This window comes from Rhododendron vialii, chromosome 7a, assembly GCF_030253575.1.
Source record: "Rhododendron vialii isolate Sample 1 chromosome 7a, ASM3025357v1".
Taxonomy (NCBI): domain Eukaryota; kingdom Viridiplantae; phylum Streptophyta; class Magnoliopsida; order Ericales; family Ericaceae; genus Rhododendron; species Rhododendron vialii.
The window spans coordinates 35,508,915-35,536,658 of NC_080563.1; the positions used below are offsets into that span (position 1 = coordinate 35,508,915).

The 27,744-nt window shown below is 36.9% G+C and overlaps 2 protein-coding genes across 2 annotated transcripts; both read left to right on the plus strand.

Moving 5' to 3' along the window:
* The first annotated feature begins 6,428 nt into the window (after positions 1–6,428).
* On the plus strand, positions 6,429–10,639 carry LOC131332136 (uncharacterized). The gene is made up of 5 exons (XM_058366217.1): positions 6,429–6,916; positions 7,017–7,090; positions 9,022–9,142; positions 9,258–9,569; positions 10,056–10,639. Exons 1-5 carry the CDS (start codon positions 6,794–6,796, stop codon positions 10,323–10,325), a joined length of 900 nt encoding a protein of 299 aa, XP_058222200.1. The 5' UTR covers positions 6,429–6,793; the 3' UTR covers positions 10,326–10,639.
* Positions 10,640–20,578: 9,939 nt separating this feature from the next.
* Positions 20,579–26,937, plus strand: LOC131332130 (putative pumilio homolog 7, chloroplastic). Its single transcript, XM_058366211.1, has 5 exons — positions 20,579–22,432; positions 22,567–22,729; positions 24,251–24,414; positions 25,770–26,025; positions 26,532–26,937. The coding sequence occupies exons 1-5, from the start codon at positions 21,051–21,053 to the stop codon at positions 26,634–26,636; spliced, it is 2,070 nt and encodes a 689-aa protein (XP_058222194.1). The 5' UTR covers positions 20,579–21,050; the 3' UTR covers positions 26,637–26,937.
* Positions 26,938–27,744: the final 807 nt, after the last annotated feature.

Genomic DNA, 27,744 nt, shown 5'->3' on the forward strand with positions numbered 1-27,744 from the left:
ATTCTTGTGTGTTAAAGTCGCATAAAATTTTGTCATTTTCAAACTAGGAAAAAAGGTTGAGACATCTGTGTAAAGATTAACATTTTCAAAAAAACAGTGCGTGTATGTGTGTGGGAGGGAGAGATTTTGTAGAGGACTCTTGTTTACTGTATATTTTTCTTTGAAAAAGTGCGCGATTGCCGATTGGGATACTTTTGACAAGAAATTGAGAGAGAGAGAGAGAGAGAGAGAGAGAGAGAGAGAGAGCTGTGACTCTACTTTTTTTTATTGCACCGAGTACAATCTTAACACAAAAGAATTTCTTAGAGTTGTATTCTCATTTTTAACTCTATCAGGTCGTTGAAAAGTACGCTGTGGTTTATTACATGGAGGGAAGAGGTCAATGTGAATCAGGAACGATAGAATTAAACTTGATTGAATTTATTTTGCCTTTGTTTGATTTCCCATTTTAAAACGTAAAATGATGTTTGGTTTTCATTTTTGAGAAAATAATCCTCTGCTACTCTCCTACCACTCATTTACTCTCATTTACTTTCGACGTATACCTGTTTAATTGATCGAACTTGATTTTGATCGTTACATTCAATTCAATATTTGTTTTTAAGTTGATTCCTTTTATGTTGATTTTCCTACAATGAAAAAGAACCAATCATTTTGGATTCATACGCGAAAAGGAAACAACCATTTTTATAAGAATACACACAATTCTTATACATGTATCTTCAGGGAAAAAAAAAAACTGAACTATTATGAGTTTTTTTTTTTAATAATATTGATGAGTGGAGGATGCTATATATGTTGAGTTTTTTTTGCCACTGCGTTTAAGAGGTTAGGGGGATATTCAAGAATAATTTTTTGCCCACTGATTTGGAGCCGAGCCTTCCGGCACGGGCATGTGCTAGGCCTAATTTTTTGTTGTTTTAAGATGATAATTATATGAAATATAATCTAATACTAGACCCAACTGTTTTCCTAGAAAAATATTCATTTCAATCCCCTTCTATATAATTATGTTAACAAGTTAACCTCCATAACCGCAAAGAGGTTTGGTTAAGTGGGTGTAAGAAAGCAGCTAAAGGACTTACCGCTTAAGAGGTCGCAAGTTTGAATTCCATGAAGTCTATACATTTCAAACTTTGAAGCCGCTGAAAGTTTGTCCGATCGTTAACTTTAAAACTCCAGAATTAGCCGAGCCGCGTGCAAGCTAATCCAGACATCTGCTTATAGGAAAACAAGCGAACCTGCACAGGTAAGGTCTGCTATCCATTCTCCCTTTTTTAGGGCAAAATTCCAAATACTGCTGTAGGGTTGTTTTCGACAGGAACATGGCTCCTGGACTCCGTGCCCAATTTTGAAAAATCACAATCAGATTACCCCTAATCAGGATTAAATGCTGGTCAACATGGTACTATTAACGTTGTTAATGTCAGAAAGTGCTTAATATTGCTAGGATTGATAGCAACATTGATATTGATTAATTAAAGTAAACATAATGATAAGATTCTTAAACCTAAGGAGGGGCTTCAATTATTTTTATTTTTATTTTATTTTTTGCTTAATTAAGGAATGTCCCTTTTTTTTATTTTTGGGTGTGCTCCAAGTTTTGGTTGCAGTGTATTGTGGGACACATAATTATACAACCCTCACGTTGTGTTGGGTCCATATCCTTTTCTATGCCCATTTCACCTTTTCTTACTTTCTTCATTGCAATCTTTTTTTTCTTTTTTCTATTTTTCTTATTATAAGGTGTCTTTGACCAACTTGCGCATACCTCACGGTAATCTCTACAGGCCCTCCCACACAATCCTTAATTTCCACGCATATACGTGAGGTGAGGTGGCTCCAAAAATTGCTGGCAAGAATAACTGAATCTAAAATTTGAGCAAACCCCTAAGTCCGGGTCATGACGGCCAAATGTGTATTTCTTAGTAATGATGGTACCCAAAAGTGTATTTCTTCGTTACATCTTTGGGTTTGGGATCAGTTCCAGTTTTCATATGGTTGAGTCATGTTCAGCTCCGACCTTTCAAGGGTCCATTTCGGCCTAAAAGAATGATCGCAACCATCCACTTTGTACCTTGCTGCGAAGAGCATCCATGGAAAACAACGATTTTATCGAATAATGCTTTTTAAATGTACAAATGACGTTTGTGCAAGGACAAATCAGCAGCCAAATTTGATGTGAAACTCTAACTATTCATTAATTCTTTTTGCACAAATGTGCTTTACTCATATAGAAGATGGCAGCCAATGGTGGCCTAAATGATATTCTTAGCGTGATCTGCAAGGTGAACGGTTTTGATAATCTTTTTGGGTCCGGGAATCCCAAAACTGGCTGGGATTGTATCATAAGAAACTGACCAGAGGGTTCAGAGCCCCATACATTTCTTTTTGGGTCAACTAGACCCGTCCATAGTCATTTGCAACACTTAAATTTAGGTACAAGAAGTAATCAGCGAGTAATTAAGAATAGCTATAGGTACATATGCATTGTACATACTATGTACATATGGATTTTGTGAAGCTCACCTTAGGTTTTACAAAAATGATCCGAACCGTCCGTTATTTTTAGAATATTTTTTTATAAAATCCTGTAAAAAATCAGCTCAATCTGATAGCAATAAGGATTTTTCGGGAATAGATGGGGAAAAAATGGAACAGTTAAGTAATTTCGCCCTTACAAATTCCAAAAAAACCCTTATCGATATCGGATTGAGCTGTTATTTTATGGGGCTCCATAAAAAAATATTTTAAAAATAATGGGCGGTTCGAATCATTTTTGTGAGAGCCGAGGTGGACTCCACAAAACTCATATGTACATAATATGAACATACTTATATTATATGTACCGATACGTTTATTGAGTAAGAGTCATGCTATGTGTACCGACAGATTTGTAGGGAAACCATATCGACTGGCCGCGCGGGCCTTCTCCGGCCACCAGACGGCCGATCCGAGCCGTCCAAATTTTTTTTTAAAAAAGCCGAGGGGCCCACGCGGGAATCAACGGCATCCGATGTGTGTATGGTGCTTGATCTAAATACCCTTTTTTACATATACATAAAAAAAGGGTATTTGGATCAAGTACCATACACACATCGGATGCCGTTGATTCCCGCCAAGGGCCCCTCGGTTTTTTTAAAAAAAAATTTTGGACGGCTCGGATCGGCTGTTCGGTGGCCGGAGAAGGCCCGACGCAGCCGGTTGGTACGGTTTCCCTACAAATGGTCGGTACGTATATCATTAGTGATTGAGTAATTAATCCAGACAGACAGTACTTCCTCCGCCGAAATATTAAGGCTCGTAAAAATCATTGGGAGGAGAAAACATTAGTCGGAAAGTGTTGAACAAAAAGTATGCCTAGATAGTCATTATGTTTGTGCACCATACTTTGATATTATTTGATGGTTTACTAGTTATATATACACGTAGTGAGGAGGTTGACGCGTCAGAACATGCACAATCTAAGAAAGGCCTAGCCCAGCGGCCAATGCCCTAAGCAACCATACGAGTTGTTGGGTCATCACGAGCGGGCCGAGGCGCTCAGCGGTTCAGGCAGCTACGTGTGCTCATGGAATATTATGTATTTTGGAAGAGAGCCACGTCAATGCCGCATGGTTCGGTTCGGCCACGTGGCAACAATGATGGATTGGCCACATGGCACCGTCAGCGTGGCACCCAGCAATCGTCAGGCATGACAGCAGGACCTAAAATGTTATTTGTGACGTCAGAAGGGGCACGAGCAAGCTTGGAGGCCAAGGCAAGTTACTCGCTATAAAAGGTACAGTACATGCAATACCCTAGAGAAGAGAGTTACGCCGTCCTAACTCACTCTAGCACTGTACTTTCCTTTTTTGAATAGGGGCTTACTTAGCAATCGGAGTGCGTATTCACTACTATTGATCATCTCCGGCCAGGCAAGCACTAACGCGGTTCTCTATCTTGCAGAGTTGGGTTGGGAAGGAGGATTTCATATCCCATATATTATCCAGGTTGAGAGATCTGAAGGAAAAGATTCAGATTGAATACCACCCCACAATAAATGAAACCAACATCTCGTCGAATAGACATCAAATAACACATGAGATTATGCCGTGCAAGGTGAAAGATCATATGGCAACTGAATGATGTGCAAAAATTTGATCAATGGGACAACAAGAGTTATGGGAAGAATTTGCGCTCATTATCCAATTTTGGAAGCTGAGAAGTTTTGCCAAAATGCCTCTGATCTCCCTTCCAAGAAAAGAAAGAGGCAAAAGTGATGGGAGAAGTAATTGGGATAGTTAAAAATGGTAATAAATGGTTTTTGTAGTAATTCCAATAAAACTAAATATTTGCTCCATTTATCCTGCAAAGTTTAGTGCACTACGAAAAACATGTAATTTTTGAGTTAGATGATAAAGTAATTTCGCGAATGATTTTAAAACATACTCATATTTTCCATCAATTAAGATATTGAGTTCCTTGTAAAAAAAAAGTTAAAAATATTTGATGAGCCAAGCTCGTGTGAACTGGCCTAGGCTTAAGTCGGGCTCGAGTTTGACGAGCCAAAGAAGTGAATGTATTTATGCACGCATATAGGTCTAGAGTTGAAAACAAAAATTTTAGAATTTAGGTAATGAAGTTCATTCATATTAAATTATTGGAATTTTACATATATAAGGTTATACATGAAATTTTCAATATATACATGCGTTATAGATTCGCAACCCTAATCTGAGCCGAATATTTTCAGGCTCATGGACTCATACTTCACTCATTTATTAAACGAGTTTAAAATTGAGGCTCAAGTTCAGCTAATTTGGTAGACGAATCAAACTCAAATAAACTTTTATCAAGTCGAGCCTCGTACAATTCACAAATATCCCGGTGTACTTGCAGCTCGATCCACACCAACTTTACTTTTGGAAATCAAAAAATTTGAATTCCGTTTCACGTAACAGTAGCCAAGAAGCAACTGGGGTGTAACGGATAAACTTTATCCTTGTACGTGACGTACCGTATGACGCACACGAACTACTGATTTTATACTACTCGTACTTTTGTAGGACGCAATTGCCCTTTCTATATCAGAAATGATACACGTACAGCAAAAGCTCTACAAACAATATATACAAATCACTTTTGGATCTGTTTCGGGTCTCACAAAAATGATCGGAACCGCTCATTCTGTTCAAAATTTATTTTTCGGGTTCCTATAAAAAATCATCTCAATCTGATATCATTAAACGCGTTTACAAATCATCCACTTTGCTTCAAAATTTGGCCTAAATTCTGAAGCAAAGCTGGATGATTCGTAAACGCCCCTGACCTTAAAAATTAAATTTTGAACAAAATTAGCGGCTCCGATCATCTTTGTGGGACCTGAAATGGGTCCAAAAGTGATTTGTGTATGCTGTCTGTACAGCTTTCACTGTTCGTGTAGCACTTTTGTTTCTATATGCACCTTATTTTTAATTCATTCTCTTTTTTTTTTCTTAGTAACTTCTCTTCTTAGCTAAGTTTACGTTTGAAGATTTTTAAAGTATAAGTTTTTACGTTTGAAGCTTTAAGTTTATCTTTTCTTGTAAGGCTAGTAACGAATTTCAGATTAAGGGTTTATGTGGCCTGAACAAAATTCTTGTTACTTACCCAAAACAAATCGTAATTCTTGTGTTAAGTCGCAATTTTTTTTTCCTATTTTTTTATTTTTCAAACTAGGAAAAAAATTAGAGACATTGTGTAAATAGGAACATTTCTAAAAACCAATGCGTGTATGTGTGTGGGAGGGAGAGATTTGGTAGAAGACTATTATTTGTATTTTCTTTGAAAAAGTGTGTGATTGGGGATACATTGACAAGAAATTGAGTGGGAGAGAGAGATAGAGTTGTGACTCTATTTTTTTTATTGCACTGATTATAATCTCAACAAAAGTAGAGTTGTATTCTCATTTTCATCTCTACCGGGTCGTTGAAAAGTACGTTGTGGTTTATTACATGGAGGGAAGAGGTCGATGTGAATCAGGAACGATAGAGTTTTAACTTGATTGAAATTATTTCGCCTTTGTTCGATTTTCCATTTTAATTCATTTTAAAACTTAAAATGGTGTTCGGTTTCCATTTTGAGAAAATAATCCACCGCCACTCATTTATTTACAATGTATACCTGTTACAACAATCTTCCATCTTTCTCTCAAATCAGTTCAGATTTGTTTGGCGAAATTTTCTCCCCTCTTTATTTATCTCGATAAGATAAATTTTAAAAACAAAAATAAACACTAAACAAAAATCGAGTAAAAAAAAAACAAAACAAATTCAGAAAAACAAGTGGGAATCCGAGGTTATTTTGGGAAACAGAAATGAAACAGGTGCAGCAGATGGAGCCTCTCTGTCAAAGTGGTGCACGTGGCTCCCCCCCTTTAAAAAACAAAACAAAATCTCATCATGGGCGGAACCAAAATTCAAAATTACGAAAGGATTTTTTTTAAAAACGGAGAACAGAAGACCAGCCAGCGTGATGAGAGAGAGAGAGAGAGAGAGAGAGAGAGAGAGAGAGTGTATAATAGGAGTCGTAGCTCCCAAAAATACCAACCAGAGAGAGAGAGAACGGAGGACAGCGTCGTCATTTCGAGGCAACAAACGGATCTCACAGTTGCGTGCGTGAAGAGAGAGAGAGAGAGAGAGAGAGAGAGAGAGAAACACAACTCACTCACAGAGAGTGACTTTTTAGAGAGAGAGAGAGTTGTGTGTCCGGATTCTTCGCTCTGTTTCTCGATTTTTTTTCCTTGATTCGAGCAATTTGGTTTGGTCAAACAATGGAGAGAACAACTCCGGTGAGAAAGCCTCACACTTCCACGGCAGATCTGCTCGTCTGGTCCGAAATACCCCCGGCCGACACACCCGCCGACGCTCCTCGCTCCAACGCCCGCTCCCACCAGGTTCCCCCATCTCTTTCTCTCCTCTCCTCTCCTCTCTCTCTCGTCAATTTTTATTTTTTGTTGATTATTTTGTGTTTTTGTGTGGGATAATGGCTGGCAGCCGTCGGATGGGATCAGTAAGGTGGTGTTCGGAGGACAGGTCACGGACGAAGAAGTCGAGAGCTTGAACAAAAGGTGAGAGATCTGGACCCACTTAAACCTTAATTGTTTTGTATGTACAATAGCGATGTATGCACATTTCTCTTCACTATTATTATTATTCTTTTTTTTTTTTTTGGTTGTGGTCTTGTTAAATCACGAGGCAATAAATGTTTTGCCGCCTGCGGTGGACTGTCTCGGAAAATTTGTCTGTTTGGGTTTCAGCTTTTATTTCGTGTTTTTTTGTCTGCTTCCTCTCATGTGTTTTTTTTACGGTATTGTTTTTCATCATCGTATTATTATTGTTTTTTGAGATTTAGAAAATTTTGCTCTATTAATTGATCTCAATTGTCTGTGTGTGGGCGTGTGTGTGTGTTGATCTTGTCGAAGGGAAATGCTTGACCTTTATGCTCAGATCTTTTACGTGTTACTAGATTTCTGTAAAACCTGATTTTGAAATTAGATACTCCATATCCTTTGTTATTCTTTGGCCTTTTTTAAAGGTCGATGCTATTATTTTGGTAAAAAATAAACCACTTTCGTGTCTAATTTTTTTTGTATTTTTTCGCACACATCAAGGACCTAGTCAATCCACTTTTAAATTGATATGAGAACAATTGGAAAAAATCAGATCAGAAGTGCTTCTGAATTGAAAATTAACACGATTTTCCAGAAAGGACAATAAAAATGAGACGGAGGGAGTATATAAAAGGGAATTGGATGAGGCCATCAACTGTATGAATGTTGAATTCGCGTAAACATTCCCCCCAAAGCCTCTCCACTCTTTTACTCAAATGCTCATCAAATTATTTTTATACTTAATACTCCTTTACTCATTTTTCAGTCAAATCGAGAAGGACAACTATTTATTTTCCCCTTATCTCGTTCCAAATATTGAAGTCTATTTTGTGGGTTTTAATTTTACGACTGCCCTTTACTCAAATTTGTGCTTAAATCTAAATTTATCCATTCCTAATCCTTTTTCTCAAATGTAAGGAAAAGTTTGAATAGTGGTTGTACTGCTGTAGATGGGCTAGGAAATCCAGATAACTCAGTAAGTATTATAGGGGTAAAATCTTCCATGAACATCATGGGGTCTGAAGACCCTGGATTTAGGAACTGGGTTTTAATTACACTGGACAAGCATCACAGAACAGCAACAATTGTTAGGGCTACTAGTATACTACGTTAAGTAAGGGAGCTGTTTCAAATTAGCATAACATGTCACTTTAGCTGCATTTGGATCAAGGATTTTTTGGCGGGAAATGAAAAGGTGAAGGAAGAGATAAGAATAATGGAGTAAGAAGGTTGATAGACATGAATACATGATAAAGAATAATGCAGTTATGAAGCTAATTTTTCCTTACCATTTTCTTTTGCATCGTTATATCCCTCCTCAAATGCTTGATCCAAATACATCCTAAAGTTCAAAACTTCGGCTTTTTTCCAAGTATTTGCGGGAGGGAATGCTAGTTATTTAACCTTCCCTGGATTTGTTAGCTTTCTGATTGTCAGAAAATAATTGTCACATCACTAAACATTGTGATTTTGCTTGTATCAATTTGCTCTGTATATTCGAACACATCTTTTGATTTTCCATCTACTCCTTTCACATGGTCATGTAGAGTAAGATAGGGGATACGACTGATTTAAGGGTATGGTAATCATCAGGAGATCCAATGTACTCTTATCTTGTCCTAAAATCCTAGTTTCTCTCTGTGGTTTACACTGTTTTGCAATTTTCAGTGGGTTCGGATACTTCAAAGATTTATTATGTATTCAGCTAGCTAAAAGCTGAATTTATTCATTAAAAGTGAAACAATTATATTTTTGCACATGATAATAAAGTCAATATTCATTTTTCGCTTTTCTTGCTTCACCCACATGGTGATGACTGATGATGGATTGGTTGAGTTCTTTTCTTGTCTATACATGGTGCTGAAACAGTTTGCTTTGCAACATTCCAGGAAACCTTGTTCAGGGTACAAATTAAAGGAGATTACTGGTAGCGGCATTTTTGCTGCTGGTTCAGAAAATGGTACAGAAGAATCTGATGCCAACCCTATCCCAAATAGGCGCATGTACCAGGTATACGATGAATAGTTGCTATGCTCAAAACTCATTTGCTGTCTGTTTAGCATTGAAACATTGCTGTACACCATAATTCACCTTGTATACTACTAATGGTTGGAGATTTAATCAGCAAGCGGTTGCTGGAATCAGTCACATCTCATTTGCCGAAGAAGAAGCTGTCTCTCCCAAGAAGCCTACGGCACCGGCTGAGGTTGCAAAGCAGCGAGAGTTGAGTGGGACACTAGATAGTGAATCCGAGGCAAAGTTGAAGAAGCAACTTTCTGATGCTAAGTGCAAGGAGCTTAGTGGGCATGACATCTTCGCCCCGCCTCCAGAAATTCAACCACGGCCATTGGCTGCTCGAGCATTGGCGTTAAGGGAAAGCATAGAAATTGGAGAATCTGCACCAATTAATGTATCCTCAGCTGTTAAAGTGTCTAACGTAAGTGAATTGGTGGTGTTTTTGCCTTGGGGGAATTTGGAAAAAAGCATGGTTTCATCTCATAGCGTAGAGAACTACATTTTACTAAATTCAAAACTTTTGTGTTACTGCAAGAATAAATGAGTGCCTAAGTGGAAGCATATTAGATTGAATGACCCCAGCTTTTTGGTTTGAAAAACTTTACAGGCGGCTATTAACCTTGTTGCTCTACATAGTGTTTGTCAAGACTATTTATTAGTAAAAGCTAGTTCTTAAAATCAGCATCCTTAAGTATCAAAATTGATAGTTTTCTGGGTCAATTTTAACCAAATTTTGAAGCTATCTTTGGCCTAAAAGCTGAAGCAGAAGCTGCGGCAAACACACCGGCATAACACCCTCAAAATCCCTTGATATTTTCGATTCCACTAGATTTTGCTTATGCATATTTGCGTGCACTTCTTTTTTTACGTGCTTTCATACAATATTGGACTTTATTATTCAATACAGCCTGGTGGAGGTCCAGGCAATGGTACCAGTGAGGAAGCTGTAATCAAAACCGCGAAGAAGATTCCTACCCAGAAATTTGCAGAGCTGAGCGGAAATAACATTTTCAAAGGAGATGCTAACCCAACATCTGCTGAGAGATCATTGAGTTCAGCTAAACTGCGAGAGATCAGTGGCAATGATATTTTTGCCGATGGGAAGGCAGAATCTCGCGACTACTTTGGGGGGGTACGTAAGCCTCCGGGTGGCAGCAGCAGCATTGCTTTGGTTTAACTTGTTTTAGGGGCTTAACTCACTTACTTTTACATCTTCTTTTACTAAAGTGCCTGGTTTTATCTTATCTCTAGGGAAAATAATTTCCTGTGATTTAACCTTGTGTTATGGGTTTTGGTGTGTCCTGGTATTTAACATGTCAACTAGAGCTATGGATAAACGGCTAATTGGGTTGTATGTCCATAATCTCGTATTCTCCTGGTACTTGTCTGGACGGATTGCATTGGAGTCGTGGTTTGTGGTTGCTTTGAAACCTCGTGTAGTATTCTTGTTGCAGATTTGGGCTATAAACTGATAATTATTTGTGTCTGAAATTTGGTGTTGTCAAATGGAGTGCTTCGTTTGATATGTTTTACTGTAGTACGCAAAGTGTTTTAACTAGTAATTACTTGTACATTTCAGACTAACACGCTGGTTTTCTTCTACTGGATTGAGATCTTGAATCTACTATTCGGTTGGAGGAATCGATTCCTGTATTTTCAGCATTGCTTTTGTCTAACTTTAGGGTTAACTTACTTAATTTTGCAGCATTTGTAAAGTGTGTCTCGGTTCTGTTTTATTTTCATGTGATATCTTGTTGCAGATTTGGTAATTGAGAATCATTTCATTGTTTGAAATTCTGTGGTTCTAAGAACTTGATGCTGCTTGGTTACTTTGAATTTACTGGTAAAAGTGATTGAAACAATTTTGGTTCGGCTCATTTATTAAACAGGACTAATATTGAGGCTCAAGTTCGGTTTGTTTAGGACCTGAATCGAACTCGAATGCGCCTTTATCGAGTTGAGTCTCGAACAGTTTATGGATAGCTCGGTTCGCTTGCAGCCGTATGTCAGTGTTAGTCTGAAGACCACTTGTAGGGTTTACCCATCCGGCTGCCCTAGGGTGGAGGGTCCAATATGTAGGGCACCCTGACCTTTTTATAATTTCATTAGTGGTCTGACCCATGTTAACCAAGAATGTAGATTGCATTGGTACATTCAGGAATGGGAATTGGTGCATACAGGAGTGAGAATTGAAACAGGCACGTGATGTCACGTGCTTTAAATTCTGGCATCCCAAACGTTTCACATTGCTTCACTTTGTGAGTTAGTATAAAAAAAAAAAAAGGCTTGTGATAAAGTAAATCATACTTCCATTATTTTATCCTTTTAAAGGGACCTAAATTATTCTACTCCCTCTTTTTCTACTCCTTTGTTCATTTTTACTACCCTGAACATATTAAAAAATCGCCTATACTTTTTTATTATATTTGTATAGATGATTTCGTAATATTTGCACTACCTTGGAAAAAAATTATGAAATTTCATTAGTTGTCCGATCAAAAGGCATAGTGTTGAAGACAAACGAAAAATTCAAAATAGTAAGGCACTATTTTTCTTCCGATCGATCGAAAGGAATAAGATGAGGCAAAAACTAGAATTCAAGATAGCAAGACTCGAACCTAGATACCATCGGAAGGATTGCCTCAACAAGGATTTATTTTGGAGTAATGCTACGCTTACAACATTCCATTACAACATGTATACAACATGCTGACGTGGTACTGGTTTCCACCAACTTACAACATTCCATTACAATTGTGTTCCAGTGCCACGTCAGCATGTTGTATACATGTTGTAATGGAATGTTGTAAGCGTAGCATTCCTGTTTATTTTGAGTATCATGTGATGTGTCACCATTGTATTAGCAGAACAGAAAGTCTGCTTGCACAGCAGCCGTGCACAGACCAGTTTTGCGCCAGTCTCGGGTCTCGCAAAGATGATCGGAGCCGCTCATTTTGTTCAAAATACTTCATTTATGGTCCCTGTAAAAAATCACCTCAATCCGATATCGGAAAGCAAAGTTAGATGATTCGTAAACACCCTTCCCGATATCGGATTGAGGTGATTTTTTACAAGGACCATAAACGAAGTATTTTGAACAAAATGAGCGGCTCCGATCATCTTTGTGAGACCCGAGACGGGCGCAAAACTGGTCTGTGCACTGCTGCGTGCAGCCTTTGCTGTGCAAGTAGCAGCGTTGTTAGCAGAATGTGTCCCATTTCTCATGTAGTGGAGAGAATATTCTACCAATGCAATGATCACACGTCACATGGGACCCAAAATATGATACTCAGACATGATTGCCATACCATTGCTCTTTCTTGATTTTTCACTAGTAACCGTGTCAGAGAGGTATTGATGAAAATTCGGACTTCCTTCCCCAAGCCAATTTCCCAAAATGCAGCCCAGGCCCAGGGCTCACGGCCTGTTGAGGCTGTGCTTTGTGCTAGACCTCTTGTGGGCAAAAGAAAAAGAAAAAATGTGTACCCACCCACCCTCAAATTTTTTTTTGGGTTTGAAAATTGCGGGAAATCGAAACAGTGGCATGAAAGTTTGAAAAAAAAAATTGGGAAATCAAATTTCGTAAAAAAATATATTGATAAAAGATAGGAAAATGATAATACCAAAACTGTTTTTGTTATAGGCTCATAAGATTAACGGTTCCATTAACAAGCGCCCTGAGGCATTATTTTAGTAGCAATAAATGGTGTGTTTCCACCTAGTGTGTTCCGTATTAATTATTTTCTCATTAGTCGTAATTGGTTTTCAGGGTAAACTTTGTGACATTTAATACATCATTGGAAACGTTCCAATAATTTCCAACCTTACCCTTGCAGTTATGTTATCCCCTCCCGCTCTTCTTTTTTTTTTTTAATTTAAGAAAAATTTGGTGTTTTATGTCACTTTTTAGTAGAAAACAGAAGTATATCACAGTTTTATGTTGTTAAGCCACTGGACCGTTAAACCTACTTTAAACTTTATCCAAAAAGAAATTAGTTTGGTTAATACTAATTTTTTAGTTTTTAGATTCATCTCGTCGAGACTAACCAATAATTCACAAAAAATTGGCGCAAAAATAAAGATAGTGAAAAATAATTACATGAAAAACCAAAAAATATGAATTAGTTAAGGTGTGTTCCACTAAAGTACTTATTTTTATAATTAAAGGTGTTGTATTGTGAGAGAATGATCTGTCTCGTGTAGCAGGAAATAAATACTTAAAAAATAAGAACTTTAGCAGAACGGAGTATTAAGCCAAAACAAGGCCAACCATCCCAAATCTTGGGGCCATTTGGGGTTATGCCCGATCATTATCTTCAGGGTCTCAGAATGAATCGAGTTGCGAACAAACTGGCTCGAACATCTAGTTATAAAAAAAATTCATTTAAATAAAGTCTAGTTCATCGTGTTTAATATAATATATTAGCACTTAAATAGGGGTAGAAGAGGTATGAATTTGAAGTGTTCCCATAATAAATACTCCTTATAGTTGAACATAATCGATCAGTATTTATTAACGGCATTGGGACTTCTAAAACTCTCTTTATTAACTACAACCAAAAACACTGCCGCAGGGGCACTAATTAGCATTTGCCTAAGACTAATATGAAAAATGAGAAATAGACCTGTGGAGGCCCTAGTGACGGAGCACGCGACGTGGTGGCAAGTCAATATTTCTTCTCCAGTCGGGTCAACTATGGCTTAGTTCAGAACCTTCTAGGTTGGGTGCATTTTCCAATTCACCGAGGATCGCCATGCTGGTTGAATCCAGCCCAGCCCAGCCCAGCCCATCCCATCCCATCCCACCCCTTTTCATTAGAAAAAGAAATAAACTCGTGGTGGCCCCACCACAACCCTGAAGGGGAAAAAAAAAAATTAGGAGAGAAGCCTATTAGTGTTATTCCTTTTGTATAAATGGGGATGTTGGACAAAAACCATTGGCAGGCTGCTGGTTTCTCTATTTTGGGTAGGAGCAGGCAGCAGCAGAGCAGGCCTCCGGGCTCTGCTATTTTTGCTCAAGAGATGTACAAAACAAAAAAGCAGTAGACCACTTGTACGTAATTATTGGGACGTGAAAAGACATTATAGTCCTCTGTCTTGGGCATCAAGCAACTGCCCCTCAAATTGAACAAGCTGTGGTTTGGTTCGTAAATAGCTGGGGACTAAAACTTACTAACTGCCCCTGATCCCCCGGTGATGTATACCGCTTGGCAAAAAAAATAAAAATTAGAATCCTGAGGTTACTTTTGAGATTGTGCGTCCTTATGCATATTTTGATAATCCATTCTGTCAGAATTCACTGTGAGAATCTCTACCAAACACTTCTATAATCCACAAACACAATCCAGAATCAGGGCCTAGAATCTGTGCCAAGCACCGTTTTAATACTATAGCAACAATAAAATGGAAGCATGAGTGCTACACACACATCACACCCCTCTCACATATGTGTGGGTCTTACATATATATAATCGTATGGGCACATAATTATATATGTGAGACCCACACATGTCTAAGAGAGGTGTGGTTAGTGGTGTATAGTCAGATCCAGTTATGAGCTAAAATTTGTATTGTGGCTGCTACGGCCTCAAAAAATTTCTCAATTTCAGGGGGCCCTCCTACTTTTTTTACTCGTTATAATAGTCCAACAAAATAGTCTCGTTTTTTTTTTTTAAATTTTCGTTTAAGTTTTTTGAAAAGCCAGGACCGACTCTGTGTATACCTATCATTTCCCTAATGAAAAAAATTGACGAGGGCATGGTAAGGAGGTGGACTCTCTGATGTGCCTTGCGGACATGGTCCACAGGGGCTCATTGCGAGGTCAGAAATTGGATCCGAATAGAAATTAATCCATTTTTTCTCAAATAAGAGCATCCATAGTAAAAGTCTAGGTGATTTAGGGGTGACTTGGTTGACGAAGTTATTCAACAAGATTATTATGACTAGGAAGATACCCGACGAATGGAGAAGGAGTACCTTAGCACCTATCTATAAGAATAAAGGGGATATTCAAAACTGCAACAACTATAGAGGTATTAAATTGATGAGTCATACGATGAAGTTGTGGGAAAGAGTTATTGAGCATCGCTTGAGGATGGTGACTACGGTGTCAGAAAAACAGTTTGGGTTCATGCTAGGAAGATCAACCATGGAAGCTATCTACCTATTACGGAGATTGGTTAAAAAATACAGAGCAAAGAAGAAAGATCTCCATATGGTTTTCATAGACTTAGAAAAGGCTTATGATAGGATACCTAGGGACATCATATGGTGGGTTCTGGAAAGAAAAGGAATGACCAAAGGGTATATCAAGGTGATTAAAGACATGTATGAAGGTGCCGTCACTACTATTAGATCACCAGTAGGGAAAACGCGTGAATTTTCTATCACCATAGGATTGCATCAAGAGTCAGCCCTGAGCCCATACCTCTTTGCCTTAGTTATGGATGAATTGACTAGATAATTTCAAGAGGATATTCCATAGTGTATGATGTTTGCAGATGATATTGTCCTCGTAGATGAAACCGCTAGAGGTATTAATACGAAATTAGAAATTTAGAGAGAAGCATTAGAGTCAAAGAGTTCTTGGATAAATAGGAGTAAAACTGAGTATATAGTGTGCAAGTTTAGTAGTACCAGTAGTGCGCATGAAGAAAGAGTGATGATCCAAGACCAGAAAATACCAAAAGGTGATCATTTTAGTTATTTAGGCTCAATTATTAGTAGAGATGGAGAGATTGCTGATGATGTGACCCATAGGATCCAAGTGGAGTGACTCAAGTGGAGAAACGCTACTGGTGTACTATGTGACAAGAGGGTACCTACAAAATTGAAGGAAAAATTCTATGGAACTGCCATAAGATCAGCAATGTTTTTTGGGACAGAATGTTGGCCTATTAAAAACAACATGTAAGCAAAATGAGTGTAGCAGAAATAAGAATGTTGAGATAGATGTGTGGTAAGACTAGACGAGACAAGATTAGAAATGAAACAGTTCGTGAGATGGTAGGTGTAACACCTATAGAGGAGAAGTTGAGGGAAAATAGGCTAAGGTAGTTTGGGCATATCTACCGTAGACCAGAAGATGCAGTAGTTAAGGGAGCGAATAGGAGCTCTAGGTAGCAATGTTACGGGGAGAGGTAGACCTAAATTGACATTAAATGCTGTAGTGCGCAAATATATGAGTATAATAGGTCTGTGTGAATAAGTGGCACTTGACAGAGTCCAATGGAGGAAACAGATTCATGTAGCCGACCCCAAGTGATTGGGACGTAAGGTTCGGTTTGGTTTAGTTTGGTTTGGTAAGAGCATCTACAGTGGAATAAACAAAATAAAAAATTGTTAAAGTTAGCAATATTGGATCAAAAAAGTGCTCATGTTAGAATAACCAAATCTAGCAACCTCTTAACAATTCATCAAATTTTGACTCTTCAATAATCAAAACTAGCAATATTTTGTCAATAACCAAATTTTATCCCTCAATCAAATATACCAACATTACACAAAAACATTATCTCTCTCTCTCAATAATGTTTTCAAAAAATAATTTTAAAAAACTGAAACTTTCATATTTTTTTTTCTGTTTTTTTTAGAAACTTTTTTTTTACAAAAAATAATTTTTTCAAAAATTTTAAAAACTGTAAGTAAATAAAGTGTGTTTTTCAAAAAACTATTTTTTGAAATTTCAAAACTCTTTTATAGAAAACTGTTTTTACACAAAATCTGTTTTTGAAAAACTATATTTATAGTTTTTAAAATTTCAAAATTATTTGTGTAAATACAATTCTTTCAAAATTTCTCAAAATTGTATTTATAGTTTTTAAGTGAACAAAGTGTGTGTTTTTTGAAAAACTGTTTTTTTGTTTTGAAAAACTTTTTTTTTTGAATTGTTTCTAACATAAAACTGTTTTTTTTTTCCTTCAAAAACCGCATTTTCAAAAAATATGCGTGAAATGAAGGGAAAAAATTTGGAGGGCCCATTGATTTTGATTATGGGCAAAAAATAACCAATGTGGGATTTGACATTGTTAACTTTAACAACCTCTAAATGGATAATTAAAATCTGATGTGTCATATTTTGATTATTCATATTTGCTTATTCTACTGCTGATGCTAACAAATGAGAAATTTGATTATTATGATAAGAAAACACCATTGGTTGGTCAATGTTGTCGAGTTTAATTTACAGTATGTCCAATTCGATGTTTTGAGCTCGAAATGAGTCCCGTAATAAAGCCGCAACAAGAAGGTCACCTGTATGTTGTATTAAAAGACTGGTATGATTTGAGTCCCGTAATAAAGCCGCAACAAGAAGGTCACCTGTATGTTGTATTAAAAGACTGGTATGATTTGGGTTTTTTTGCAAAGAAATGATTCAACTGACGAAGAAACAAGAAATGGGAAAACAAAAGCAAATTCCACTTGCAATGAAATTATGTGTTTTTTTTGTTTGTTTGTTGCCAAAATGGTAGGAGTGTATTATATCAGAAAACTGCCGAATACATCGAAATTGAATATCATTCCAAGAGGAGTAAATAACATAATAAGAAGCCTAGCTACCCAAGATCACCCACTAGAGCCTCGGAATCAGGCCTTGCCAGCTAATCGGCTATAACCGATCTTCAAACAGAGAGAGTAACACAAACCCTCTACTGCGGCAAAAACAGCCAAAAGAACACCAGAAACCCCACATATGGGAGGTAAATTTGGTGTCTTGATCATGCAAGAATATTACGAAATAAAAGCAAGGTTATTGGAGAAGGAAATTGCCGCGTAAAGAAACTGGACAATCATCATGGAGGTATAAAAGAGTGGTTATTAATTTGTAGAGGACTGAACTGCAATGAGTGAAAGTGGGATGGTAATAACTGCTCTGTCGTGCGTTCCAAGTCCGAACGTTCCCATGTGGTGACAGTTATGTTATTATTCATTTCACCAAATCTAATTATGTTTTCTTTCCTTAGAAAGGGGTTGTTTGAAGTTCCATAAATGTTTTGGAGGATATTTTTGGGATAATAAGCGGAAAGAGGTAGAGAGACAAAAGTAATTAGTAGAGAGAGAGAAAACTTATAATAAAAAAAAAACTGTGCCGTGAGAGATGGGTGATTCGGAGAACTCCAAGTGAATAAATCAATTTAAAACATAAGATCGACAGGAGAGAGTAGGAGACAAACGAAAAATAGAAGTAAAGAATTACGTATGTTATTCTAAAAAACTTATATATTAGGATAAAAAAAAATGGTGCTACTACAAAAAAAAAAACACAAAACACAAAATTACGATCACCAACATACGAAAAAAAAGAGATGATCATATTGACATTATTATGGAATTTAAAAATAGCTAAAAAAAAATCATCAAATTCGGAAGAGGAAATCATATTTGAGATATACTACTCCCTCCGTCCCTTTTTAAGTGTCCTGCTTCGTAATTCCAACTTATTAAAAAAACATCATCATTACACCTTTCACATCAACTTTTTCCTCCACTTTCCCTACTTACCCATCATCATTACACTTTTACTCACTAATTTTTCAAAATAAAATCTACTTTTAGGGACAAAATAGACAATACACCAACTTTTACCCCCCTAACTTTACAAAATAGACACTTATTAAGGGACAGCCCAAAATGGAATACTGGACACAAAAAAAGGAACGGAGGAAGTATAATAGAAGGAAAAAAAAAGAAAGAAAGAAAGAAGAAGTACCAAAAGTATGGGTTTTAATTTTTGTGTTAAATATGCTCTCGGACATGCTGTATGAGACTACAATTGACTCCAAACTTTCTGAGGGAAAAAAAATAAAAATAAAATTGTTTGATTTGCAAATTAAATTTCAAATGAAAATAGTTGGGAATGTGGAACTTGAGAAAAAAGAGGTGCGAATAGAATTATCGCCAGTGAATATCTAAATAAATGATTTTGACACTCTACTTTTTGATAAATACCCTCCAAACTTTTGTTTTAGTGTGCTTTGAAAATGTGTGATGTGCATTTTGACACATTAGAAGACAAGTTTAGGAGTGCATTTATCAAAAAGTTGAGTGCCAAAATCATTTCAAAAAATCTAAATACCTGCACAAGTCGTGACAACGTGTGTTAAGGTCAAGTCCAATCCCATTTAGTTTGATTTTTGGTGGACCATCTCGCACTCACAATAATGGTCGGAGTTGGAAATTTCCATTTTGTAGAACTCATCAAGTTCTTCAACCATGATACAGATCATGTTCAGTGGCTATCGGTCAATGTTAATTTTATCAGAACACATTTATCTTAAAAAAATGTTTCAAGTTAAACATGTTCCGATAAGACATTGACCAGCATTCGATTAACATGACCTTTTTTGCATGGTTGAAATGTTCGGTGAGTTCTATAAGCCAAACAACTCCGACCACTGTTTTGGATCCGAAATGAGCCCACAAAAGCCAAATGAATGGGAATGAAATATAAGGAGACTAGACTGGACCTAAACCTTCACAACATGGATAGTAGTTATGTACTTGTGCCTTAACTTAGGGGAAAAAATAATAATAATTCTTATGCCTTAGCCATTAAGGTGTAGCCAGATTCAGGAACGTTCCTTCAAAATTAAGAGAATGATATTTTATATCGTCACTTCTGAATCTGTTATTAGATTTGCGTAACTATTTTTTTTCTATTAATTATTTGTCTCAAATATCACTATAACATAATGATAATGTAATATTCACTAAAGGCAAAAAATTCCCAAAATCAGTATTTTTATTCATCTATTCTGAATTTTTTTTAAGCCGACATTTCTGTACATTTATTATTACTCTTGTTGAGAGGAATACTTTGATTATAACAATTCCATCAAACAATTACCAAAAAATCACCGTCATTTAAAAAATACCAACGAATAACAAATACCTTAATATAAAAACACGAAGATAGGACAGTATAGTTCAATCAATAATACAAAGAAAACAATTTTTGAGCTTCACTTTCTCATAAACATATTTTGAAATTAATCTTTTAAATAGCTATGCACATCATAATTCTCTCAAAACAAATTGAAAAAATGAAAATATTAAAAACAATCCACTGGGCTGTTGTTAAAACTTAAAAGGCGTATTGAGATGTATCAAAAGTGTATAAAGGCGAGTGAAATAGTATTGAAAGTGTAAAAAGTACATCAGAATATATGATTATTTGTCTTTTTTTTGTCTTTATGAATAGCTCAGGGACGGTTAATAAAATAACCCTTGAAAAAATACAAAGTGTAGAGTACATTTAAAACAAAGCAGCAGAAATAAAAACTGTCTAGAATAAACAATTAAATACGTCCACAATAAATAATTTATATGTAAAATTATTATCAAAATTAGATACACACCTATCGACCACACTTATGCGCATAAAAATATGGAACCCACACGAGGAATGTGATCAGTGGGTGTGCACCAGTATGTGTCATTTCTCTCAGAGTACGCGAAAAGCCTTGCCAATTCCTCTCTCCTCCTTTTCCCTGCAAGTTTTGCACATTTGCGACTTGCTCTTCATTCCAATGGCGTGAGCCCTGAACCCAGTGACAGCCCCGTAATGTTCGTTCCCACTCGAAACAAACAAACAGGCCATATCACAAAACCCTTTTCTTTCTCTTTCTCTCTCTCGCTCGCTCGCTCCATCATCTTCCTCCCCAAAAATCCCAAAACAAATTCACCTAAACCAGACTTAAAACGTACCCAGTGATGTTTTCCACTACCTTATTGTATCATGTGTTCGGGTTGTAGTACTCTTTAGCATCTCTAGGCAGATATCTGATTTGGGTTTTGGTTTTCTTTTTGGATTGCCTTTTCATTTTTCTCTGTATCTCTCTCTGCCCGCATAACTGTTTGTTCATATATAGATATTTCTATCTATATATCTGTATTTCTTTTGATGTTTAATAGAAGAAAATCTGATAAGGAAAAGAGGGTTTTAGGAAACACGAGGGGTGATGGAGAAGTTGAAATGTTGTGGAACGAGAATATGTATCAAAGACCCAATGGGTTCTCTTTTTCACCTAGTTCAAGTTCTTTCTCTAATGGGTCCTCTTTTTCGGAGGAGGGTTTTTCACATTCTATAGCTCCAGTGGACCAGAATATGTATCAAAAATCCAGTACCCATTACTTGAATTCTCTTGCTCCGAAGAACTCCAATGGGTACCTGTCGGATGAACTTGGTCTGTGTGAAAATCTCGGTAGAATGAGTATTGGGGTTGGAAATACCGACTATTCGAAGGTTGGGCGATTCGGGTTAGACCAGGATGGATTTGGGTTTGGGTTCGATAGTCATTCTTTGGGTGGGAGAAGTAATGAGACGTTTGATGGGGTTACCACCGATTTTCTTGACCACAAGGGGTTTCAGTCACGAATTCCTGGGAATTCTGTGAGGTATAGTGATGATAGGAGGGAGAACGTACTTGGGTTGATGAATGGGTATAATGGTGGTGATTTAGTTGGGTCTCATTTGGCTCACAATCAATCCAGTGGTTTGTATACTGAACCCAGTTGCTACAGAGAAGGACTAGATTATCAGGGTAGAGGCTTTTATAATGGGGGACTTCAGTCACATAACCCACCTATGCAGATGCCTTGTTTGAATGATGAATTGTGTTTCCCACAGCAAAGTGTTACAAATTTTATTGGAGATAGGAATCTCTTGAATCCGGTAAATTCCTCTCAATTGATGTATTCTAACGTGGGCTTTAGTAAGGGAAATTCAGTGTGTAGTGGTTCATTGTTAAATGGCAGAAATCCTTCATCTATTTCATCAATGACGGATTCAAGGGATGTCAAAGCTTTCAGATGTGAGGATGCCTTCATTATACAAGGGAAGGGTGTGAAATATGCTGTTGACAAGAGATATGATGGTTCAAAAGGTAAAAAGAAGAAGTCTAGCAAGGAAATTGCAAGGCCAAATGCGGGTGAGAAACGAAAAGACCTTCGCAGTGAGATTATCCAGAGCCATGATAGTCCATTGCTTTTGCAACCAGCATGCAGTCCACTGGCTCAGGTCCAGGGCTATATATATCTCATGGCAAAGAATCAGTCTGGATGTCGGTTTTTACAAAAGATATTCAATGAGGGGACCTCTCAAGATGTTGAGATAATATTTAATGAAATCGTCAATCATGTTGTTGAGATTGCAATGAATTCGTTTGGAAATTACCTAATGCAGAAGTTATTGGAAGTGTGTAGTGAAGAACAGAGAATGAAGATTGTGCTAACTGTCACTGAAGATCCTAGAGACATAATCAGAATTTCTTTGAACACACACGGGTACCATGTTTGATTTTGCTTCCTTCTTGTTCTGATTTTGTTTTGGTAAATTGGTGCTTCCATTTTTCTTCACAAATTAGTTATATTTTCCTTCTTGTTATTGTTTTGGAATTTAACCTTTGTGGTTATACCAGCACGCGTGTGGTGCAGAAGTTGATTGAGACCCTCAAAACCAGGCAGCAGATTTCACGTGTCACATTAACTCTCGAACCAGGTTTTCTTGATCTTATTAAGGACTTGAATGGAAATCATGTCATACAGCGTTGTTTGCAATGCCTTGGCAAGGAAGATAACGGGGTAAATGTTTTCTTCTCGCTTGATATACGACATTACAAGATTGTTTTTGTCAAGATTTGTTTATTGTGTTCTCTAAAAATAATTTTCTCCCCTTTAACTGAACAATACCATGCATTGGGCGATATTGCATTACTTCTTTCTCCCCTCTCTTTTTGCTTCTTCTTTGGTTCATTTATCTTTCAATTGCTAAGTTGTATCTACTAGTAATGGTGGTTTCTCAAGAACTTTTTGGTGTGTTCTCTGCTAATGATTTTCTTCCCCGTTTAACTGATCAATACCATGCATTCGACAACATTGCATTACTCCCTTTTCCTTTTTCTATGGTACAGTAACTTTCTATTTCTAAATTATATATCCTTGTGAACCCTTCACCTTAGTGCAACATTTACTTTCCAACTAATATTCCCCGACATGTGTGTTTAATGAATACTATGCAGATGATTTTAGCCATCCTACTCAAATCATTTGACTAATAGTAGAGAACAACTACATCTACAAGCATTTTCCCTTGCCAACACATGATGTAGGATATTGTATTCTGCAAGCCTAAAATACATGTCTGAACTCGATTTCGTTGAGGGTACAACAATAGTTTGAGCTTCTTAGAACTTGATGGTTAGTTCTGAAAAGTCATGTCACTAGGCCTCATATGTTCTTTGCTACTGTTTAATATAGATACTTTTTAGTCATCAGATATTGTGCAATGTGCAACTCTTTTGTTTTCAATATTACTTGCATTTTCTAGATTAGCTATCCCGCGAATTTTTATTTGGATGTAGAAATTGTGAATTGTAACACACTGCAACACATGGCTTTTGTTGCCTTACTTTGTTGGGGACTAGAAGTAATTATCATAGAATGTGCTTAACCTCTGTTCTTTTGGTGTTGGTTACCTCTTCTAGTAATCATTTTTGGTGGTCGGTGTGTGTGGGTCGGTGGTAGTTATCTGTTGGTGGTTGGGGTGTATGTGTGTGTGTTTTTATCCTTTGGGGATGGCGATTTTGTTGCATCCTTATTTCACAGCTTTTGATCAAGTACTGCAACTGGTCGTATTTTGAATCCTTCAAACTAGTCGACTTTCGCTTTTGCTCCTTGGGTTGATGCCTCAAAGGGTTTGACCTTCACTTGGTGATTTGCGGAAGTGCATGAAGGTTTCAATTAGCATATCCTGGGTGTTCATTGGCATGCCCCAAAGCTCTAAGGATGGGTAGATTTGGGTAATGAATTGTGGTATTGATTGCTTGACTTTCATGTCCATTTTAATCAAGCATTTTAGGCTTCCATTATATTTTCTAGATTTAACCCAGTCATTTTTCGTTAGCGTTTCCGGGTAGTCTTGCATATGATATGTCTAATCCTTTAGCTGATGATAATATGTGTTAACCTGTGGAACACGTTTGACCACATGTGGTTTCCAACTTTCCATAACACCTGATTGCGTGCATTAGTGGTTTTAATTTTTAGGCCATTGTATGATTAGTTACGGTCAAACTTGATTCTGAACCTGTTCATCTTTGGCAGTTTATATTTGATGCTGCTGCCAAGTTCTGTGTTGAAATTGCAACTCATCAGCATGGATGTTGCGTTATGAATCAATGCATTACTCAGTCAGTTGGGAAATATCGAGAAAAGTTGGTTGCAGAAATTGCTGCTAATGGGCTTTACCTTGCTCAACATCCTTTTGGGTAATATTTTTTGAAGTGTTGAAGCCATATTTTTTATTGAATACTTGTTACTATTTATGAATTAATGTAACAAAAGGGGTTGTAGTTTGATGCATTAGCATTACATTGATAAATTTAACTTTTTGCTGTTTACCAGTTTAATAGTAAAATTTCGTGCTGCCATGATACATATTGATTTAAAAGCTACATCTCTGTTACTTATAAGAAAAGTTACCTTCTTGTTTCATTTGTTCTTAAACAGGAGTTTGCAGTTAAGCAATTGTTTACAGGACTTCTCATTCATGTACTGAGAATTGTTGAACCCTTCTTTCCAAAACCTTTCATCCTATTGAATAGAAGGAATCCACCATGTTAGCTGCAAAAAATCTTTGAAATATGTTACTGTTAGTTATTTCAAGTATGCTAATTTGTAATATGATTTTGCGTCTCACTTTTCATTTGCATGGTCTGATAAATGTGCCACTTTTGTTTAGCATCCTCTTGTCCTTTCAGTCTTTGATAATTTTGCTACTTTATGCCTGGTTTGCTTGCATGTTAAAGATTATTGAGCTCGCTGAAAATTTTCCATTTGAATACCAGCGCATTTTGTTATGTTGTGACAAAACAATGCAAGGTCGTTGTCTTAAGTTGATCAATGATGTCCATAGTTCTTCTGATGAGAGAATATCTGAAGGGCTACACGATAAGTTATTCAACCTACATAGTGCTAGGCTATGTAGTTTGCTAGTTGTGTTTTATAAGCAGATATGAAGGTTATTTTCTGAATAAATTGTTCATGCATAATTCTGCATTAACAACAGCGCTTTGTCTTGAAAACATGGGGGCAGACTTTTCCTTTTCAACTGGCCTTCTTGGTCCCTTAGCATCAATGTAACATGCAAAAAAGCAGATCTGGTCTGTTTAGCATCCTTTCTTCCTTCCTTTCTCCCTTCAGTATGGTCGTGTTATCATCAAAATCACAATAATGATCCTCCTTCCTTGATAAACCACCATAACCTATTATGGCACCACAATTTTTCTTACTATACTCTGATTGATCCAATTAAAGTTTAGTTATTTCTCCATCTCTCTAGTTTCTCTTAAGATTTTCTAATTGCTTTTTCTTTAGTCTTGGTTTACCAGGTTTAACACATTATGTTTTTCCTAAGGTATTTTTTGAAACCTCGCAACTGTGGCTGCTTAAGTTGTGTATATTTAGTGAGTCAGTTGTATGCCTCGAGTTAATGTTTATCGTTTTCTTCCATTTTGTACATTCTTCAAAATCTGTATTTCAGCAGTCATTCCGTCATCTGAGTCTTTCTGTTACGTTTTAATTGGTGCGTTTAGAATTGATTGTTTGATTTTCTGGAACACAGAAATTATGTTGTGCAGTATGTTATAGAGCTTAAGATCCCTTCAGCAGCTGCGACCTTGATTTCTCAGTTTGAAGGCCACTATGTGTACCTGTCAATGCAAAAATTCGGCAGTCATGTGGTTGAAAAATTCCTAAAAAGTTGTGAAGGGAGCCGTCCAAAAATCATCATCGAATTGCTTTCAGTGCCTCACTTTGAACAGTTGCTTCAAGACCCTTTTGCCAACTATGTCATCAAATCTGCCCTTGAAGTTAGCAAGGTACGGAACCAACACACTTTTGAAAGATTTCAAAGCTTGATTGTATGATGACGATTTGGCTGAATCTGGACTTTCCACTCTGATATCAATTAAGTGAAAAACCTGAACGTTGGCTAGTTCTCATAAAAACTCAGGTCATGTTGGTTTTGCTTTTGGTACCTAGTTTGGCATAATACCCAGTTTGGAATCTTATTTAGACAGCAAAACAACCATCATTTTCATTTTGCATTCAGAGGAAATAGTTTTGATAATTCGAAAGTATATATTGGTATTTTTCAAGGAAAAAGGGTTATATTAACCTGAAATAGGTTTCGGAAGCTGATCACCATAAGAGTTTTCAAAGGTTTGGCATGCAAAAAACCAACAAGCAAACATACAATAAAGAAGCGGATCAAAAAAAAAAAAAAACATACAATAAAGAACGATACCAAAAAACCTCCGTTAATGCGCTTCAGTGTTACTTGACTATGTCTCATGTGCTAAGTTTTTAATTTGTCTTGAAGCAGGGCACTCTCCATGCTGCTCTAGTTGAAGCAGTTCGGCCTCACACTATACTACGGGCCAGTCCATATTGCAAGAAGATTTTCTCGCGCAACCTCTTGAAGAAGTGATTTTCTCATTTTGCCAGTTGTGAGAAGTGTTGTTGTTCACCAAAAGAGTACTACTATGTTCACTAATGATATCTAACCTTATCTATTTTAGGTCCCCCAGTATGTAGATAATCACGATGTTGGAAATTTTGTGCTTATATACCTAGTTGAGTGAAAGGAAAGCAAGTTTTGCAACAATCTACTTTAGCTTGTGGATATGAGTTGTAATATTCTGTTGTCGTGTTGGAACAAGTACTCTGGATATGGTGAGGCTTTTGTTTCAGTTTCTGTAAATGTGATGGCTGGATATCTTTGTAGATCATTTGGCTCGTTTTTGAGGAAGTTACCGCTGCCTATTGATGCACCTCGGGTCACCTGTACTCAAAAGTGTGTACGTACCTCTGTTCCTGTTTACTGTCAACTGTAGGATTACATAAAAGACTCTTCCCGGGATGAGACTATTGTGCAATCTTACGGTTGAAATCGCACGAGAACAGAGGTGCAAACAAATTTTCGGTACAGAAGATTTGACCTCTTTGCCTATTTGTTTTTGTTTTTTTTAGTGTAACTCTTGGAATTGCCTAAATGAGAAGCAACATGAAAGCAATTGAGAAAATAGGTGGAGATGGTGTGCTGAGTCTTAGATGATACTAAATAACCTTTATTGGAATTACACATAAATATATCTCAAAACTCACAACCAAACAAAGGCTATTACAGTAATGTTCTGTCTCTAGCATTCATATAATTTCCTTTCCCTTAAAACCCTTCTGTTAATCAACCTACTGTTTTGAGTGTTTGAACTTGGAACATCATCAGGACAATGCATGTCCATGAACCTCTAAATTCGCTGGTTCAGGTTTCGTGCAAGTTCCCGTGTGCATGTTCATGAACCTCTAAGACAATGCATGTTCATGAACCTCTAAATTCGCTGGTTCAGGTTTCGTGCAAGTTCCCGTGTGTTTTTACGACATAAAAATTCAAGAGATAAGTTCTTTTTTCCCTAATAAAGTAGCTTTGATTGTTTTTATGCAAAGATTTGATTTCCAAACAATCCCTTAAATTTCTCTTTATGTTTTAGCTCGGAAACAATCCCTTAAATTTGGTACTACCTGAGAAACTATAGACA

Excerpts from the sequence above, each read along its gene's own strand:
- LOC131332136 (XM_058366217.1), top strand. The coding sequence starts at position 6,794 with ATGGAGAGAACAACTCCGGTGAGAAAGCCTCACACTTCCACGGCAGAT. Across the intron at positions 6,917-7,016 it reads CCAACGCCCGCTCCCACCAG|CCGTCGGATGGGATCAGTAA; the intron begins GTTCCCCCATCT and ends AATGGCTGGCAG. Across the intron at positions 7,091-9,021 it reads GTCGAGAGCTTGAACAAAAG|GAAACCTTGTTCAGGGTACA; the intron begins GTGAGAGATCTG and ends GCAACATTCCAG.
- LOC131332130 (XM_058366211.1), top strand. The coding sequence starts at position 21,051 with ATGTTTAATAGAAGAAAATCTGATAAGGAAAAGAGGGTTTTAGGAAAC. Across the intron at positions 22,730-24,250 it reads TTGGCAAGGAAGATAACGGG|TTTATATTTGATGCTGCTGC; the intron begins GTAAATGTTTTC and ends CATCTTTGGCAG. Across the intron at positions 26,026-26,531 it reads CTGCCCTTGAAGTTAGCAAG|GGCACTCTCCATGCTGCTCT; the intron begins GTACGGAACCAA and ends GTCTTGAAGCAG.